The sequence below is a fragment of the Eucalyptus grandis genome, chromosome 8 (genome assembly GCF_016545825.1).
Source record: "Eucalyptus grandis isolate ANBG69807.140 chromosome 8, ASM1654582v1, whole genome shotgun sequence".
NCBI classification, from domain to species: domain Eukaryota; kingdom Viridiplantae; phylum Streptophyta; class Magnoliopsida; order Myrtales; family Myrtaceae; genus Eucalyptus; species Eucalyptus grandis.
The window spans coordinates 3,890,080-3,909,793 of record NC_052619.1 but is presented as its reverse complement, the minus strand read 5'-3'; the positions used below and the strand labels follow the sequence as shown (position 1 = coordinate 3,909,793).

General features: G+C 39.3%; 2 protein-coding genes across 2 annotated transcripts; both read right to left on the bottom strand.

Annotated features, from left to right (window-relative positions):
- Positions 1 to 1,617: 1,617 nt before the first annotated feature.
- Positions 1,618 to 8,090, bottom strand: LOC104456289 (crocetin glucosyltransferase 3). The gene is made up of 2 exons (XM_039300521.1): positions 5,156 to 8,090; positions 1,618 to 5,019 (listed from the first exon to the last, which is right to left on the bottom strand). Exon 2 carries the CDS (start codon positions 3,385 to 3,387, stop codon positions 1,849 to 1,851), a length of 1,539 nt encoding a protein of 512 aa, XP_039156455.1. The 5' UTR covers positions 3,388 to 5,019; positions 5,156 to 8,090; the 3' UTR covers positions 1,618 to 1,848.
- Positions 8,091 to 8,778: 688 nt separating this feature from the next.
- On the bottom strand, positions 8,779 to 9,255 carry LOC104416198 (transcription factor IBH1). The gene has a single exon (XM_010027624.3). The coding sequence runs from the start codon at positions 9,253 to 9,255 to the stop codon at positions 8,779 to 8,781; it is 477 nt and encodes a 158-aa protein (XP_010025926.1).
- Between the last annotated feature and the right edge of the window lie 10,459 nt (positions 9,256 to 19,714).

Genomic DNA, 19,714 nt, shown 5'->3' with positions numbered 1-19,714 from the left:
AAACTCACCAGAAATTCCTCGAAATGTGAGTCAACATTCCTAGAATGACTCATAACACGATAGAACCTTCAATTTCTGAAATCGAATTCAAATTCGTGATTAATTTCAATCAGACGCACTTTTAGTGTGACCTTACGTATCATGTAGCTTTTAGGAAATTTTGATGCAATTGACCCATGGTCAATTTTCTTCGAGCTACACGTACCTCTTCGACACATTGGCGACTCTCGATGGTCGTGAAAATCTCGAGATTTCAAATACGCACACAGGGTACCTAAAACAACAGAAAATCGGTTTAGTGCTAATCAACGAGAATTTTGCAATCAGGCAGAATCACTCACACTGTGATCACTATCTTAGTTGAATCAACCTATCCCCGGTCTCTAATCGATTTTTCAATTGTGCCATAATGACCCTTGCAAACTAGCATGGTCGAGAAGTCGATTCCTGGTCAAATTCTCAAGTCTATTGCATTAAAATCCCTTAACGACTTTACCTGATAGGTCAATTATCTCATGAGTGGCCATCTCAGAGAAAGACACTATAGTTGTGCTGACGAAAGGCCCGACTATCCAATTGAAATCAGAACTTGAAAGTAAGGATGCCACAATAACCAAATAAGTTTTTCTTCTTTTTTTTTTTCGGAAAACAAAAGAATAGAATTAGGCACCCAATGCATAAATTTTTGTCTAGCATGGCAAGAGTATAAGAAACATTTGTCATTTCTTGTTGTTTATTTGAAATCTTCTCCAATCAGATGACGTTGTTTGCAGACTCTTTCTTTTCCTAAAAAGGCATCGTTTTCAAACTCTCTTTTCCTATCACTTAAGTCTTTACTTTTAAAAAAACTAATGAATCTAAGTCATGAGTGTTCACTTCTAAAATTTTATGGCATTGAAACAATCATTCATGAAATTATTGGAACCTTTGCTATCATTTAATGAAATGTCCAAATGATGTTGTTTGCCTTCTCAAGTGTTGACTTCAACTTTCCAACACGCCATATCAAATGATGCATTATAAATTAATTTCATGTTGGATGAAGTGATTGTGATCGATTCTTTTTATCAAAGTGACACTTGAATGATCTCAAAGATGTTGTGGCACTGAAGTGAGCGCATATGGCACTTGTGGTGTTTTTTCTCCACTTTCTACATTCAACATAATTTCCTAGATATTGCTAGATTAGATTTGGACGGATTGTGTGGTTCCGTAATTGTTTTGTAACTCAACTGGGTCACCTGCAGAAATTACATAACGCGGATAAAATTTGGACCAAAGTAAATGTAAGTTTAGGGACTGCAATTATGTTGGACCACTACGTTTGCTCCGAATTAATTAGCTTTCAGAAAATGAGTGGCAGTGGAGCATGAAAAGCTTTGCAATTTAGATTTCATATAGGGTGGCTGTTGGAGTCCGAATGCGTTTGATGGCGGACGTGTCATTGGAAACCCATTTCATTTACGGATCTGATGACAAGACAACGAATTTTTCGCTTAGGGTTCGTGTTGACCAACCGCTATTTCTGATTCTGTGACGACAGTTTCAGATATGAATTATCATGACATGGATGTTGTCGCACCTCAAAATTTCGTAAATATCGTCGGACACATGATGTTGAGTATTACACGCGAAGAACTTTTTTTGTTTTTTTTTGTTTCATACACACGGAATATTTCAAGACAAAACTACAAAGCGTGGAGGTTGGATTGTACCTGAATAAAAGGTGCTGCATTCAAGAAAGCGATATTTTTATTCTTCGGTTCTATTGCTTGAGGACATGAGTGTCTCGACTTTCTAGTTCTGTCTTTATAAGTTGACAGACCTTTTTTTTGAGTGATGATTGACTCAAGAGGAAGAGGATGATGTATCCTTCGCAGGCTCACCTAAAATGGTCCTCACAAAATCATCCATGGCCTTGACGCTTGACCCCCGGTCATCATCACTGCCTTCTTTCACAGCTTCTCTCATTTGCAGCATCGCTGCATAGGCCCTCCTCTTCATCTCCCCTCCTTTTCCCTCCTCTTCCATCACCAATTCGATTACCCGCTTCACTGCCTCAGCGTCGATCTGGCTCTCGAACCCACGCGTAAGCTCCACGCACACCCCCATCTCCTGGACCATCATCTTGACGTTGTACGCCTGTTCGGCCCCCATGGGCCACCCCACGATCGGCACCCCCTGGCTCAGGCTCTCCACGATCGAGTTCCACCCACAGTGGCTCAGGAATGCCCCCGTCGATCCGTGCGATAGGATCTCCAATTGTGGTGCCCAATTCCACACCAGCAAACCCTGCTTGCTCCTGGTCATCCGGTCCTCGAACCCTGGCGGCAACCACTCGGGTCGGAACTCGCCTTTAATGTCGAAACCGAGCGGCGGCCTAACGACCCAAATGAAAGGCTTGCCACTTGATTCCAATCCAATGGCTAATTGCATCATCTGGCCAGGACCTATAGTGTTCTGAGAACCAAAGGAAATGTACAAAACAGAGTTTGGACCATGTGAGTTGAGGAAGTCTAGGCATTTCTCTAGGGACACTCCTAGAGCTTTTCCCGTACGCTTTTGGATGGATCTTAATGTTGAGTCGGGAGAGATCGGTGATGATTTTTGAAGCAAGTCAGAAGGGACTAAAGGACCAACGGCCCAAACAGGGAGCTTCAAGTACTTCCTCAGCAGATCCAACCCAAGAGGCTCAATTTCCTCAACCGAATTGCACAACCAACCATCCGAGGCCAAAGAGAGCTTGAGCTGAACCTGAAAGAACTTGGACCACTGGTCGGTAGTGTCTGCCTCTCGGATGATCCGGTGGAGATCAGAGCGGTGGAACCTGCACCGTTCAGGAAATCCAGGCACCGAGAACTCCTCAGCATCGGTGGAGCGGTGCGGGAGGTGAAGCCAGAGGGAGACGTAGGCCATAGTGCCGTATGCACCACACGTGGTGAAGGCGATGCTCTTCGTCCCGAGCCGCCTGGCGACGTCCGTGGACCACCCAAAGACCACATCCGAGATCACGCAAAGAGGTGGCCGGCCCTCTTCAGTGGTTATGTCGGAGATAAGGCGCTCCACGGGAGCAGCGAGAGACACGGATGAATGGCAAAGCGCCACGATCTGATTGATGGGCAAGTTCTCGGTGTTCTCGGTGTCGGGGGGCAAGCCGTGTTCAGAGCTGCGGAACGGGAGCTCATGGAGGTGGATCCTGGAGTCGGCGTCGTAGGGGGAGATGATGGAGCGGAGGTACTGGAGGTTCAGAGGAGTGGCGGCGAGAGTGACGACGAAGGGGGTTTGGTGGCGGATGCGACGGGCGAGGGCGAGGAAGGGGATGAGATGGCCATGGGCCATGAAAGGTAGCATAACTATGTGGCCATGAGATTGAGACTGAGAATCCATTTTGAATCTTGGGGCTTCCAAGAAAACCCCAACTCAATATGTCATGCCATATGCTCGAAAGGAAAGAGAACGTCACGTGCGCCGGTTGCTGTTTTGTACCTCTGTTGTTGGGCTATGTTGTCTTCTCTTTATGTAATCTTTTATTGACAGCACGCTACCAAGGTTGTCATCCACGTGAAAAATTTGTCATCTACATGAAGATTTGTTTCTTATAGAAGATTAGTAATTGTCATTGGGGTCAGCGATTTCGGTGCTCCTGTTCTTTTCGTTCACAGTGGAGGTGACCAATTTGAACCCGCAGCTCGAAATTTTCCTTCTACCTAACATTCTAATACGGGTTCGACGGGTGTAGTACATGGAACTATGAAAAAGCTGACATTTTGAAGATAAAATATACGAAGATCAAGTTTCAGACGTCTCGTAGCCATGGAGGATCGAGGTTGACGTGGCATCCCGGGACGGTGGCTAGCTGGCTTGAATGGGGGTTGTTCGTCCTACTCATTGAATTTTTATTCACAAGAACATGATCTTTTAAATGGAATCTTCGGTGATTAAAAGATCCATCCCTTTCATTTGGATGGAGAAAGCTTAGCCACCATGTTAAATCTACTAGTAGGGTGTTTACCCCTGGATATGGATCATCTTTCTCCTTCAACTTCGACTTGGGATCTATAAAATCCTCCATGTCAGCGTAGACTCCGTCGGTTTCAAAGCACAAAATCTCGCATGTTCTTTTAGATTGTCATATGCATGTCATTTCAGGGTTATTCCTAGACTCGTCAAGCGGGTAGGTTGGATTGTGACGGGTCAAAAATGGTTCGATCTAAATAGATCCATTAATCCCTTTTTTTTCCCAATTTCAATGCAATGGAAATATTGTGAAACAAACTTGACACGACATATATTGCTATAACACTTTTATATTTAATCAAATTTAGGAAAACTTATCAAAATTGAAATGAGAATGCAGAGTGAGCAAATGCAAAATCGAGTAAGGGCGAGAGAGAATAAAAGAGAGTCATAAAGGTGGGCACCATCAAAGTAAATTGTAAACTCATTTTTTACATTTTACGTTTTACCATTTTAACTAATGAATATAACAACTCAACTTATTATATATGTGTTAAGAAATTAGTTTATGACCCATTTTGACTGATCTAGTAATTCCTATATCACGACTTTTTCCGAGCTGTGATCAGGCCTTCCAAGACGTTTGCAGCTCCATGCGTGTTTAACCTTAGTCCTCGCATCCATGGATTACCCCAACATACGTTCCAATCTTATACTACGGGACTTAGTATTCTTGCTACATAATTAACGTCACCAAACAAGGCTCCGTTCATGAAATTATACAGTTCGCGGTTAAACCATCGTTTTTGTTTTCAATTGATGAATTCCAGAACTTTTTAGAGGTCTGAGGTGGATTTGGAGGACCGCGGCCGAAGGATTAATAAGGGTGGGAGGAGGGCCCGAATACCCACAACCGAACGGAGCCAAGCCCACGGATGGCCCAAGGCCTGGCCTTGAGCCATGGCCGAGCAAGGCAGGTTCACGTGAGCCTCCCTCTCTCTTGCTCGTCTCGGGTTCTTGCCAACTAATGTGGAAGTCGTGTCATTCCTGTCATGGCCGAATCTTGGCAAGAGAGAGAGAGAGAGAGAGAGAACTTAAAAGACTTGCTGAAAGTGAGAAGACGGCAAGAAAAGACGGCTGAAGAGGAGAACCACGAAGAGAGAGAGAGAGAGAACGTTTCTTCTCTGCCAAAACAGACCTGAAGCACATCACTTCAGGTTTGCGACCTGGTCGGTAGTTCTTCCGATTTCACCAGAGTCGAGGCGGTTGAGTTACTGATCGAGCGCAATTGCGTGCCTGCATGCTTAGAGAGCAAATGAATGGACTTGTTTATTAGTTTTCGCATGATGAACTGACACTTGTTTAGATTCAAGTTCTATATGTCTCCTGTCGTTCAATAGGCTTGTGCTTCTCGTTCTCTAATTAAAACTTGAGAGTTAGTGTACAACGAATAGGTGGCAGTGCCTCCACATAGATTTTAGGGTCATAGCTAGAGGCCTCTCGTAAAAAGGTCAATACTAATCTTGGACACAAAGATGCTCTAGTGTAATCAAATCCCCTTACTTAGAATTTCTAGTTTATACAAACTAATGACTTAAGTCTGGGTTTGAGATGTTTCTCCCACATCACCACTAGATCTTGATAGATCCATAACCAACCTCAGAATAGATTAGTCACGAGTTCTAGATAAACATATATTACATAATCCATGTCAAGACGCTGGCCAAATCCAGGAGGATTTAAACATGGCCTACGCCTTCCTTATACGTAAGCAACAAGCAATATCTTGTCAACCTCCTAGAGTCCACATTGGGAGATTCGCGACAACTTGACTACTCCAATTAGGAATTGGTTTAAAACCAAATAGAGGACTTATACCCGACTCTCTATTTTAATAAGACATTTTTGTTTGATCTTCCAGATTATCACGTGTGAATTAAGATATATTGCAAACGATCATATTAAATGGTCTTGCAATTGCTAAAATTTGTTTTGCAGGAGGTTTAGGGATGAATGTTCATATTGGCAATTAAAAGTAGTGTATGCATGTTTTCTTGCTTACCACGACACATTTGTGCACACATCCGGAGACTCAAAACCCCGGGTTGCATCTAGAAAGCTGAGGATGGATATAGGATGAACAAGCCGATGCTATCTGCAAGTCGCAAGGAGGAAGACGACTTGACACAAGAGGTCATGACTCATGAAGTGGGAGCCTTAAGCCCCTAGATTAGCACTCACCCGTAGGCGTCAAACCTCACAAGCTTACGTGTGCATCTATGTTATTGTGCTTTCATTAATTTGTTTCTTGGTAGCTTGACTTTGCGTTTGTGTTCTCAATAGAAATGATAGTAAAGGGACCACTGATGACATTATTCTAATTTCAGTGAGAGTTGGTGACTTGATTGGGGAAAAATTGGGGAGTCATTCTAATTAAGATTGATAATTGTAAAACAGAGTTAGTAAATCGTAGGGTTACTAAGAAATGCAAATAAGAATTTATAAAATGTGAAAAGTCAGGAAAAAAAAAGTCATATACATGTTGGTAAGTAACTCATATGAAAGTTGGTAAACCGAGGAATAAAAAATTGGCAACTCAATAGAAAAGTTGGTTAATTCAATCAAAAATCATTAAATGTTCGTAGTAATTCAAATGAGAGATGATAACTTAATACTAATTGATAATTTAAATTGATAAAAGTTGATAAATCACTCTAATATAGGTTGATAATTTCATGTTACCAGACTAAATGTTGCTAAATTAATAACTTCACAAACCATCAGAACAAGTTGATAACTTTGTAAAAGTTTTGGTAAGTTAACATGTCACTAGGAAAAAAGTTACAATATCCTTTCAAAAAAAGAAGAAGAAGAATTAGGGGCTCTTTGATATTTATCAACGCTTATTGATATTTACTAGCACGGAGAAAATAAGTGCTTTTAGGCATAAAATTAGAAATCTCGACAAAACATTTGATGGCTCATTGACCTTCTTTCGGGAGAGAGATAATGTTTTTTTTTTTTTAAAACCTTGTTACGTCGAAATAACCAGCAAAAAAAAAAAAAAAAATCATAAAATTGAAACTTCATCCATCTCTTGAGAGTCAAGCTTGGACGGAGACACTCGTGCTTTTCATATAAGGATGATTTTGGTTGTTTTTGTTGACCGAAAAAGGTGTATAAGTGGATTGATTTTAATTATACAATTTATCCTAATTTTTTCTCACAATATGCAGAAGTTTTTGAAAATAAATTCATCAAAGAAAAGGGAAAACTGTTTACTGGTAGAGGAACTTACACGTGATTTTTGATGGAATAGTTAATCACATCTTTATTCGCACTTGTTTAGTAAAATTGCGAAATTTTGATAAAGATATCTAGAGAAGAGTAGAATAATGCCCTTAAAATTTAAGAAATGTATATATAAATCATAAGAATAAAATCTACAGATTACAAAGGCTAAACTACGAATGGATATGTTTAATACGCATAATCCACTCATATGGATATAAAAATTGTATCAAAAGATGAATGATTTATGCTAATTTAAATGAACTCGAAGAAAAAACTACGTGACGACAACAATAAAAAGTTCGAAGAAAGGATTATAGATTTAAAAGAGAATTCAATCAACTTCTTTTTTTTTTTTTTTTTGGTGATTAAGAATCCGCCTGAGCCCCCTTTCGCTTACGCTATTCAGGGTCACAAGGCCCTCCAGCGCTTTCACACCTTTGGACCGACGACTATACCTCGGGGAAGATTAACCTAGCAACCCACCCCGCTTAATCATGAAACCAGAATTCAATCGATCTTTATTATCTATATTAATCAACAAAGCATTCGTACCAAGTTATATGACTAATGCCACGTTGAGAAACGTTGTCAAAGTGATAAATCGACAATAACCAATGATATTTACTAAAATCCCAATTCAAATATATGTTCCGCAAGCATCTCGGATGAATTATGTCCAAATGATGATTCGATGCATTATGCATATAGCTCATATAGCCCTTCTTCAAGACAATTTTTTCTTTTTCATTATGAAAAAGCGTTTGTGTAAAACAAAGTTGCAAGTTAAGAAAAAAAAATGTGTGGTTAGCATATTGAGATGCCAAAAGGGAATATACAGAGCTCTTCAAGGCCCTAGATAAATCAGTGTTATTAGAGCAAAAAAGAAATAAATGGCAGAAACCAGAACAGCTAAAGCAATAAATTATTCTGATCACTTGCTAATGTTTTTTCACAAAGGATTAATGAATCAGAACCACAATAATGCAGGTTTTATTAATTCTTTTCGGTTTACAGATAATACCCCCCCTCATATTATCTTATTATACGAGCATGGAGAGAGCCAGCATGATTAACTTACCTCCACATGCCATCAGAAACAGGCTTTTAAACAGAATCACAGATTGTTTCCACACCTGCAAGACTGCTTCATGCATTAATCCATTGACAGAGTTCAATCATAGAGAGAGAGAGAGAGAGAGAGAGAGAGAGAGAGAGAGAGAGAAAATGTAAGAGACATATATGATAATTATTTGCTTTCTACAAGTGAAGCTTTAGCTTCCTCTTATCTTCTCTTTATCTCTTCAATAGCTCTACAAAAGGAGAGAGATATCCTTCCTTTCCCCTTGGATCCTTTATAAGTATTTATATGTGCATGAGAAGTAAAACCTGCTAACCTGGTGAACCCTTTACCTGTCTCAACATCAGCCCACTATGATTCTCTCTTAGCATTTAGTTGTATACCATACCGTGTATTCGGTTCATTTTCTTTCCATCAGAAGATTTCGACCCAGAAAAAAACAAAAAAACTTAAACCGAGTACTGATCCGCTATACTCTGCATGACCTTAACCTGAGCTGTGAGGCACTGGATGAAATGACTCGTTTCCTCCAGCAAGTTGCAAAGATCCATGGATTTGCCACCGGGGACTAGCCGCCGGAGCTCATTGGCTCGGCTCACCTCGTTCAGCACCATATTTCTGGAGCCGGCTCTCTTTCTCTTCAAGCCCAAGCGTCTCTGGTTCTGCAAATGGCGACGGCGCTTGGCTCGGCTCCGTAGCTTCGCAAGAAGGGCTCGGCTCCAGGCCCTCCTCGATCCAGTCACACGAGCCATGCTCGAGTAGGCAGCGATCTTTATCCTCTGAGCGCGTTTCCGGATATTACCTCCGGTTGCTGCATCACGCGATGCTCTGATCTTCACCAGGGACTCGATGAACCGGCGAGAGATCTTGGTTCTGAGGGAAGGTGTAGGAAGAGGACTCATGGTGACCGGATCCTCAGGAGCCATGGACGCATGCAGATCCCTGAGAAACTCGAGACGATGTGACCTCGAGGGAGAGAGCGATGAGGTCTTCCTAGGGTATGGTGAAGAAGGAGAAGAGGGTGGTCGTGAGAATCAATCCTCGTACACAACTAACTTTGAGGGTCGATTGAGATTGGGCGATGGGATTTTGTTTCTGACACAAGGGGGGTCAGTCATTCTTGCTTGCAAGGACAAAAGGCGAAAAAAAACTCAGTCACCTTCTGACACAAACAGATGTATTCTGGATTAACGAAGCAGGTAGCCCCCCCAAAAGTTGAGAGAGAGAGAGAGAGAGGATTGAAATTGGACGGCCGGAAGAGAATTTAGAATTTGAGAGGAAGATTTTTCAGATTTAAAACTCCATTGCGCATCATCATTAGCATAAAGATGACGACGTGTCTAATCGCCCGTATCCGAAGGTGCGTGAAAAGCACGCCGTCGTGGGAGGACAACTTTTCTAAAATATGAAATTAGATGCACAGAATATCTGCACTTGTATTGGTCCTCACATGTACAATTTGGCATCTTATTTGATAATAAATCTAATTTTTCAGTCCGTAATGGCTTTATTATTTTGGGCACCGAACACCAAATATGTATTTAGCATTGTGTTGCGATGCATGCATGCAAAAAATATGGCTGATGGTGAATTTTGCAAATGGGCACTTTTCTAGATTCTAAATAAGAGTATATTTCGTTCTTACTTGAAAGTTACTTTACTTTAGGGCAAAATAATACATATGTTGATGAATTATTCGACTCAACATTTGTTTTCCTTTAGTTATGACTAGCTACTTTGCTATGACACAAGGATGAAATTGAGCAATTGCATTTAGGTAAATAATAGAATTAGTTGTGGTTAAATCGAAATGACAAAAAGAAAGAGCCAATATTGTCAGCTATCGAGCTTTCTTTCAATTAGGTAAAGGTAGTTGCGAAACTCTAAAAGCGAAGTTAAAAGTAGTTGTCCAATCATAATGAGATATGATTTCATAATTCAATACACTTCACTTAATATGAGGACCTTGTACAAAATAGAGCCTCGTATTTTAATTTCTTTTCTAAAATCTAGGATTCATGAGGTAACAATTTTCAAATTTAGATTGAAATTCTGCAACATCACATATTTTCGAACTAATAACACCATGTAGCTTCCACCGCATTACACTAAGAAATAAGAGGAGTTGCAGCGTCGGGGGATTTCACGGATTTTAATGTAATCAGGTCTCTGCGCTAATGGAAGAATGATAATGGGTGATTGGAGGAGTTTTGAAAGTAAGGAAAAGAAGAAGGAGAATGATGGGGGAGATGAAAAGAACAGCTTTGTTTATAAAAAATGAAAGAACAAAAGGGAAAGAACAAAATTGCTTTCCTTATCAAGGAAGAGAGGTGAAGTGGGCTTGTGGACCCGGGGAGGGCCAACCACCACATGGTCGCACATGGCTCGGTCACCCACTTGTCTATCGGAGGAACCTTTTCTTTTCTTCCTCTTTTTCTTCCTTTCCTAATCACTTTGATTACTTCCTTTCCAAATTATGCTTTGTGTCTCGTGTTTGGCTTAATCTTTCTGGTAGTCTCGTTTTGGACGCAAAGCCAAGATAATCAATTGGTCCAATGAACTTAAGAAAAAATGATGAATGGACATGGCGAATCTGCGCTGTGTGACCTGACGTTACCCACGTTAACTTATTAGAATATTCAATTTAGAAATTCAAGTCATTTGATAGAGAGAGGGAGAGAGAGAGAGAGAGAGTAGAAGTCAATTATGATTACATATCTAAGCAGTGTGAGATCCCAGTCGACACTCTCTCATGATATGTGGGCCGATCCCTCACACTCATACGACTCGACTCGGGTATTGTGAAATTGGCATGATTCTAGTTTTGTATGAGTCATTTGTTGTGAACCCATCACAAGTGATGTCTCTGAGAGTAGAGTTCCTTGATCAGTACTATGGTCTATCCATATAAAAAAGTTCAACCCAAGAAGGTGGTAACCACTTGGCCAAGTGATACTCCATGCAACTCCATTCATTCTTATCCCTCCGTTTTAGAAGCATGCCAATCCCTCTTGTCTTAGGTAGCACCCCTCGACGTCGTCGGAGTGTTTACGAGCATATTCCGTTCGTGAACCATACGTCTATTCAAGAGAATCTTGCTCTAATACCATTTGTTAATTCACTGACTTATTCCATGTGAGTCAAGTCTTCAGAAGGATTACTTAGTTTGACTATTCAAGATAGTAACCATTTGTTTGAATTTTTTATTTTTAAGTAACACCAGAAGGCCTCGTCCGTTTGAGGTGGGACTCGCAATGCCACACCATGACCAACCCAAAATAATCCAAAAAAATTGTATTTAAAACTAGTGTGGTCGCCCAAGGCCATTCTTCTCGCAATTGCATAAAAAAAAATGGAATTCGTTTAACTTCAACAAAATTTCTACTTAAGCATCCATTTTTTGCATCACTTAGGCATTTAATTGAGTTTCTAAATTAAGATTAGAAGTTTTATCTTTCATTTAGCACGTCATTTTGTGCATTTACAGATCATTAGGTTAATTTAATGTGTGCAAGTTAGGGTATCATGCATGATAATGCGGTTTGTAAATCCATGTCTCATATTGTCAGCCCAATAGCCGAATTAATTCATGCTAAAAAATTCCGTCAGATCTAATGGATGAATTTCCTTGAGATAAAGTTTGGGGCACTGTCTAAAAGGTCTTAAACCTATTATACGGTCTTAAACCTATTATACAATCGCTAATTTAAACCTAAACTTTTAAATTTGATCGATTAAGTCCTAAATCTTTTTATGATTTTCCAATTTATCTGATCAATTTAGATAGGAGAGCACTAACATGGTAGTTCAATCAGCACCGGTCATTCTATGTGACATGATTAGTGGCTGAAATGGACGATCTGGGTTGTTTTGCAATTTTTTTAATTTTCGGAATATTTTCTTTTATTGATTTATTTTTTCTAATTTTTCCTTCTTCATCTTCTTCCCTCTGCGACTGGGCAATGGCCGGCAAAGGTCGCCCGCAACAAGCAAGGGTCGCGGCCTAGGCGCACGAGGGCCACACGCCCTCAATTTGGCGAGGGAAGCTCCTAAATCCTCACCGCTGTAGCTTTGCACGTCGTCTTCTTCGTACTATACATTATCGTCACCAAACTCCAGTCGGCCTGTCTCCAACCTCCGATCTTGCATCTCTCACAATTCTCTCTCTCTCTCTCTCTCTCTCTCCGTTTGTCTGTGGTTCCTTTGAGAGCGAAACAACAAAAGGTTGCCATTTCTTTGCACGCTTTTGCCACCGCCATCTCTCAGACCAGCTCGCCCGCCCGCATGGATGGAAGACGGGCCTTTTCTCGCCTCCAAAGCAGGGCCCCCGCTAGAACCAATTGCTGAAGACCAGGAATTCTCAAACCCATTTGCTTAATTCCTCCACATCAAGAACAAGCAGAGCATCCACCAATGCAGGACAGCGCCCCGTTAATGGCCGTGGTGTAAGACCTTAACGAAAGGGGCAGAGAACAGAAACAGGTTTCGAGCACTCCTCCCTGTCCAGAGAAATGTGGAGTTTGAAGGTGCCCGAAATCGATAGATAGACAAACACACAGAGAGAGAGAGAGAGAGAGAGATGCAGACCATACCCTCACAATATCCCTGCAAACCCTCACCGGCTCTCGTCGGCCATCGCTGAGCCTGGCAGGCAGCATACGGCATTGGGAAGAGACAAAGAAGGAAAGAATAGAATTTTAAAAAAAAGGAAAAAAACTTCAGAATTTTTTTTTTTTTAAATTGCGAAATCAGTCTCAGAATGGTTTAGGACCACATTTTAAAAGTTTATGAAGGAAATTAGCAGCTGTGCAATAATTTGAAGATTTTACAAGAAGTATGAAATGGCCATACATTTTTTAAACGTGTTATGTGTTGTGAAAGACATAGGATGTTCAATTAAAAAAAAACACACGCACTCTTTTTATTACTCTTTTATTAAAGGATCTCTCTACTATATTAATTGGGAGAACTGAGAAAGACATAGGATGTTCAATTAAAAAAAAAAAACTCTTTTTATTAAAAAAATCTCTACTATATTGATTGGGAGAACTTCTTATATATACACTTATGAGGCGAGGGCACTCCCAAATGGGAGCACTGCCTGACTATGTAGGGGCTAATTTAGGATGTGTAACTATCTTTTAGATATTTATGACAAAATTATCTTCCTGTATATTTGTAAAGATTACTAGATCTAGCGAATCTATTTGTCTCATATTGTTACTTAAAATATTTTATAAGAAAATATTTAGATATTTAAGGAGTGGCCGGGAAAAATCTAGGTATCTTGGAGAAGAGAGGAGGTGCAATGTTTTCCTTTTCCGATGTGGATATAGCAATTATGTCAAGTTGCTTTTGAAACTCTTCAAACTTTGCAGCTCCGAGTCCTTTAATGAAATATTTGCAACTTTATCATTTGGTTTGGTGTACTCTGCACTATACTCAACTTTTGTTGTGGAAAATGACACAAGTGGCTATCTTTTAGCACACCATAACACTGTTGATCCAAGACTAAACATGTACCTGGTAGCCAATCACCTTATGTCACAATTTCTAGCAAAGTTAGCTTCACAATGCTGCACCATAACACTGTTGATCCGAGACCAAACATGTACCTGGTAGCCAATCACCTTATGTCACAATTTCCAGCAAAGTCAGCTTCATAATGTTGTACTATCTCACACAATGATTCTTTCTTATACAAGAACCCAAAATAAAAAATTAATGTGCCTCAGTATTCGTTTGACTACATCCGAGTTAGGCTTTTGTGGTCTCTCCATGAACTAACTTGCTTCTCCCATTGTGGGGGAAATCTCATTAGGTAGATAAGACTATCCACCAATTGCCTACACATAGTTGAATCTTCCAACTCTCATCTTTCAACAACACATGGCTTGATATTTCCATCCATACGTATAGGTATCGGCTTGCAATCAAGCATTCAAAACTTTTCAAGGTATCTCATGCATACTATTGTTCCTTTCCTTGGTTTGCTCAACCTCGAGTCCCAAAAAGTGTTTTGAGTTCTCAAAACTCCTTCATCCGAAACGATAAGAAGAGATTGGCTCTAATTTGACATATCTCATTTACATCATCTCCAATGATGATCATATCATCCACATAAATCTATATTATTGAAAACTTTTCTTCTTCTACCTTCACTTACAAGCTCAAGTGTGCTAAGGCTATTGAGGGTCTATTTGTTAATGTTCTAATTTCTTTGTTTTTCTATTCTTTTGTTCCTCGAAAAAAAAAAGAATAGAAATCTATTTGGTAACGTCAATATTTTTTTTTTCTCTGAAATTGAAAAGTATTTGAGGAATAGATGTGGAATGAAACAAAAAGTAAAAAAATAGTAGAGTTTTGTTTCGGGGACGATCTCTAGAAATATTTTTTTCTTTTTTTCTTTTTCTTTTCTTCTTATTTATTGCCTCTCGCCCTTCCCCCGTCCGCTGCCCCCTAACTGGCCATCGGCTACTATGGTCATCGATTGCCAGCTGACAGTCACCCGCCGCCGTCGACAAGCAAGAAGAGAAAAAAGGAAAAAAAGAAGAAGAAAAATCTACAAAAATTATTAAAAAATTAAAAGAAAGAAAAAACAATTAAGAGTCACATCAAACACATTCATATTCTTTTTCTATTTCGAGAATAGAAATTTTGTATAATTTTCAAATGCGTTCTTTTACTTGGAAATTGTTTCAAGGAATAGAAATAGAAAAATACTATTTCTTAAAAGAAATTATTACCCGAAATAAAAATGTTACCGAAAGCACCTAAATAGCTGAATGTGAGCTAAAGGCACATCTAAATGGGAGTATTTATTGGCTATTGATGAGCTATACAAGGAGGTGTAACTACTCAGATATTTCTAGAGAATACTAGATGTGGTCAATCTATTAAACACACGTTTCTAGAGAATATATTTTCCTCGATCATAGATAATTCTAGAGAAATCTAGATACCGAAAATTGTCTAAAAAGTCCTAAACTTATTTCAATTTTGCTAATTGAGCCTTAAACATTTTAGTTTTTCCAATTGAACCATAAACCTTTTTAACTTTTGCCAAGAGTTCATCTATCCAATTTTAGCCAAAAATTGCTGATGTAGACAATTTTTAATAATATTTCGATTTTTTCATTTTAATTAGTTTTTTAATTTTCTTCAACTTTCCTTCTATACTTTCTTCTTCTTCTTTTTTTCTTCCCTCCCCTGAGGCGGGAGAGTGCAACCCTCACTTAAGGCCAATGAAGGTCGCCGACCATTGATGAGGCTTGATGATAACCAATAGAGGGAAAAGGGGGGGGAGTAAAGAAGGAAAAGAGAAGAAAATAAAATAAAATTTCAAAGAATATTAAAATATTATTAAAAATTGTTATGTTTTTACCGGCTATCATGTAGGACGACCAACATCTATGTTAGCGATTTCGGCTAAAATTTACTGGATTGACTCAATTGATAAAGTTTTAGGATTCAATTAGCAAAATTAAAAAGTTAAGGATTAAATTGGCAAAAATACAATAGGATTAGGACTTTTTGGACAATTTTCTGCTTAATCTAATAGCTACACAATTCTATTAAAATATCTTCCAAGAATATACCTAGATACTTGAGGAGTGACTTAGAAAATTCTAGATTTCTTGGAGAAAAAAGGAGGTGCAACATTTTCTCTAAGGGATAATGGCACAAATGATTCTTGAACTTTAGTCCAATGTGTCATGTAGTCCCAAAACATTTAGTTTGTTCAATAAGATCCTTGAACTTTATCAAAATTTGTAATGTAGTCTTTGAACTTTTAATTTGTTCAATATAATCCTTAAACCTTTGGTAAATGTTCAATTTAGTCCTTAAACTATGCGAAAATATTCAATATTGTTATTTCATTAATTCAAGTTCAAGGACAATATTAAATATTTTCACTAGTTTAGGGACTAAATTGAATATGTATTAAAAGTTCAGGATCATATTAAACAATTTAAAAGTTCATGAACCACTCACATTGGGCTAAAGTTTAAGGATCGTATTGAACAAATTAAAATTTTAAGGATAATATTGCACATTAGATCAATGTTTAAGGATCATTTGTGTTATTTCCCTTTCTCTAATAATATGCTCTATCATAACTTTTTTTTTGTGTTACATATTGCTTGAGGTCAAGTGAATTCATGACAATCAAATTGTCTAAGTTCTCATATCATTGGTGAAAACATTTGCCATTAGAGTAATGCCCACAGGATGGAATAGAATGAACTCAAATACCTTCACAGATTGTAAGATCACACTAATACCTTTTGAGACTTCTTATGATATTGAACACTTTCATAAGCAAAAACATGATATGTTTGGTCGTTGACAACTGTATTTTAACTCCATCCTATGTAAAAGTAATTTTTTATGGGTTCTTTTTTTTTAAAATATCTTCCCGCAGTGACCTTTTTTAAGTACGCATCTTACATTCTCTTGTCTCCCACTAAGAAAAGAACAAGTGAACTCATCTACGTTAGCATTTCCGGAGTAAGCCAAGTACGGTGTATCATGTGAGACACAATCGTATACAAACAAAACCGTGCACCATATCTTTTAAGATATTATGTCAATGGAAAAACCAAAGAAAAACACTAGGTTCGCTATAGACGAAATGCCCCCATGGAACAATGGGACAAAAGACTACGCCATTGCCGAGAATGAATAATCTAAGTAGATGTCTTAATTGAAGCTGTCGAGGTATTTTCTGCAACTGACTGATAGCGAGCAAGACCTAAGTACATGTATTATATAATTCCAAATGAGAGCATTGATCCAATAAAAGAATTAGCAAGACAGATAGCGGAGAAAGCAATGTTGACAAACCTCCTTTATGTATCAACCTCAGCTAGGTTCTCTAAGTGCGAAACTGAATCTACACACAAAGTGGGATTACAGAAGTTGAAACTCATATGGCTCCATCTCAGAAACTTGTCTTTATCTTGATTGTGTTCTTTGGTGGTTTCAATGTCGCAAGGGGCGATGCAGACACTGCCCTTGTGTATACAACGTGTGCTGTGGAAGATATCCCTCCACAGGATCTCTACAAGGATTCTGTGCTATATGTTTTGGACCGACTGGTTCATGAGACATCATCCAGAGGCATATTTAGGTGCCTTTGTGCGAAGGCCATGGAGCTTGCAATGGAGCGCTTCAGCGTGAAGATTGCGCTGCATGCATGGTTTCGGCTCAGGGACAATTATATGATGCATGCTGCTATTCTATTGGGGCTCAAATACAGCTCAAGGGCTGTAGACTTAGGTATGAATATTACATGTTTCGTGAATAATTGAGAATCTATCTTGATATAGAGGAGAGTGGGTCTTGTCTAATAGGCAAGCATGTTCAATAAATTTGCCTGATACGGCACTTCCTTACTCACCTGTATCTGGGTATTCAAGAGTGCCAACTCCTTGAAATAGTTCTAGGGCTAGCGCGCGAGTTATAATAACTGGGGATAGAGCACAGAAGCCTCTTTGAAGGCAAGGAAAAGCCAGATGAAATCTGAGTTGGTGCTGGTTATCAATGAACCTGATTCTCCAAGATCAATTTTTACTCGAGTTCTTTGCACAATAATGGAAAGTCCCTTTGTTTTTTCTAAATTTGTTTGATGTTGGTGAAAACTTTCACTATAACAGAAACAGTCACTAAGGGAATATCAGGAAGTCGCTGAAAGAAGGAAAGACGATGCCAGATGCCATGGCAGCAATTTCCCTAAATGACACCATAGAAGGAAAAACTGTCGCTAGAAATGTATCATCAAATACTAGTTGAACACCTCTATAATCTTTTGACGACGGTTTGCTAGTGTCACAGAAAATTCTTTTCAGAGAAATCTGTAGCGTCACCACATTAGGGCCACTAATGCATGGGGACATTTAAAACTGTCGTGAATAGGACCGCCATCTATGACATGATATATCACAAATTTTGGACACAAAATATGCAAAATATAACTAGACAATGAAGCTTCAAGCTAACTTCAAAATATTATGACAAAAAAAAAAAATGAAGCTTCAAGCTAACTCCAGAGATCTTCTACTGGAGTATTTCAAACTCAAGTACAGAATGTATCATATCAGATCATGTAGTACCTGCTACTAGTATTAAAGACAAGTTTTAAAGGGGATTAAGTCTTCGAGTCGTTTTAACAACAAAAAGTCCAAATGTGTCATCTACTATGATCTCTTCTTCTGCAGGTCGGGTATATAAGCACGAATTCATCCTCCTCCTCTTCTTCTTCCTGCTCTTCATGATCATCACCGTCATCGTCATCATGAATTAGCCATGAAAGTTTCCTCAGCATCAGCCATTAAACTTCTCCTGTCACCAGGCATCAGGAAATGCACACGGAGAGAAAATTCTTCAAAAAATCTGACTTTACTATACTTCATCTGCTCATTTCTTTTTCTTTTTTCTTTTTTGCATTTTCACTGTTTCACCCTCTTTCTCTCATGTTTCTTGATTATTCTTTCTTAAAGTCCCATTAAGCCATAATGCTACTCTATTTTACACTATTCTTACTACCCCATCATGTGGTGGGTCAAGTGCAGATAAAGAAGAATGCGCAGTAGATGTAGAAAAATCTGGCACCGGTCCTCTAGACGCGTCATTAACCTACCAAGGCACGCAAAAAAGCAGTTTAGACCATATGAAATGATTAAAAAAAATGATTAGGGAGTGACTTAGCATGCTCATTTGTGTAGGCAAAGGCCCACAGGAGAAATCGAGAATAGATACTTCAATTCCTTTATCTTGCAGTCAACATAGAGAAGTTGGCATTTGACTTTGTTAAACTCATCAGCAGCATGCCTTGCCTTTAAGGAAGCTTTTTGAGCCCTTGCTTGATTTAATAAGCTCCATAAAGAAGTTGCCACAACAGATGGTCCATATATGAGCCCTCTTCTTGGTTTCTGCAGCTCCAGCTCCCATAACCACAGAGAAGAATGATCTTTGCTTGATTTCTTTCGAGATAGCTCAAGTCGTTCAACTTTTATTTTTTCCAGCTCCGACCCCAAAGAAAATATTAGATAGAGCTGGGATTCCAGCGTGCCCACTCCATTCACTGAAAGACACGTGTCTTCCAGGCTCCACCGTGCCAGAAACCTTCTCCGTCTCTTTATTTCAATTTCAAGCGGAGAGACTCTCTCTCTCTCTCTCTCTCTCCCTTCGCGTTTCTCTCTCCAAAACAGTACCTAGGTGGAGGCAGCGCGGCTCGTCGGGCGGTGGAGAGGGCGAGACAGAGCCAGTTAAGAGATAGACAGAGAGAACACACAGCGTCCTTGGGCGTGGTTTCTTTGGACAGCGAAGGCAATGGACGAGGCAGATGCGGAGGCGGTGGCGAGGTTCGTCAAATGGCGGGCT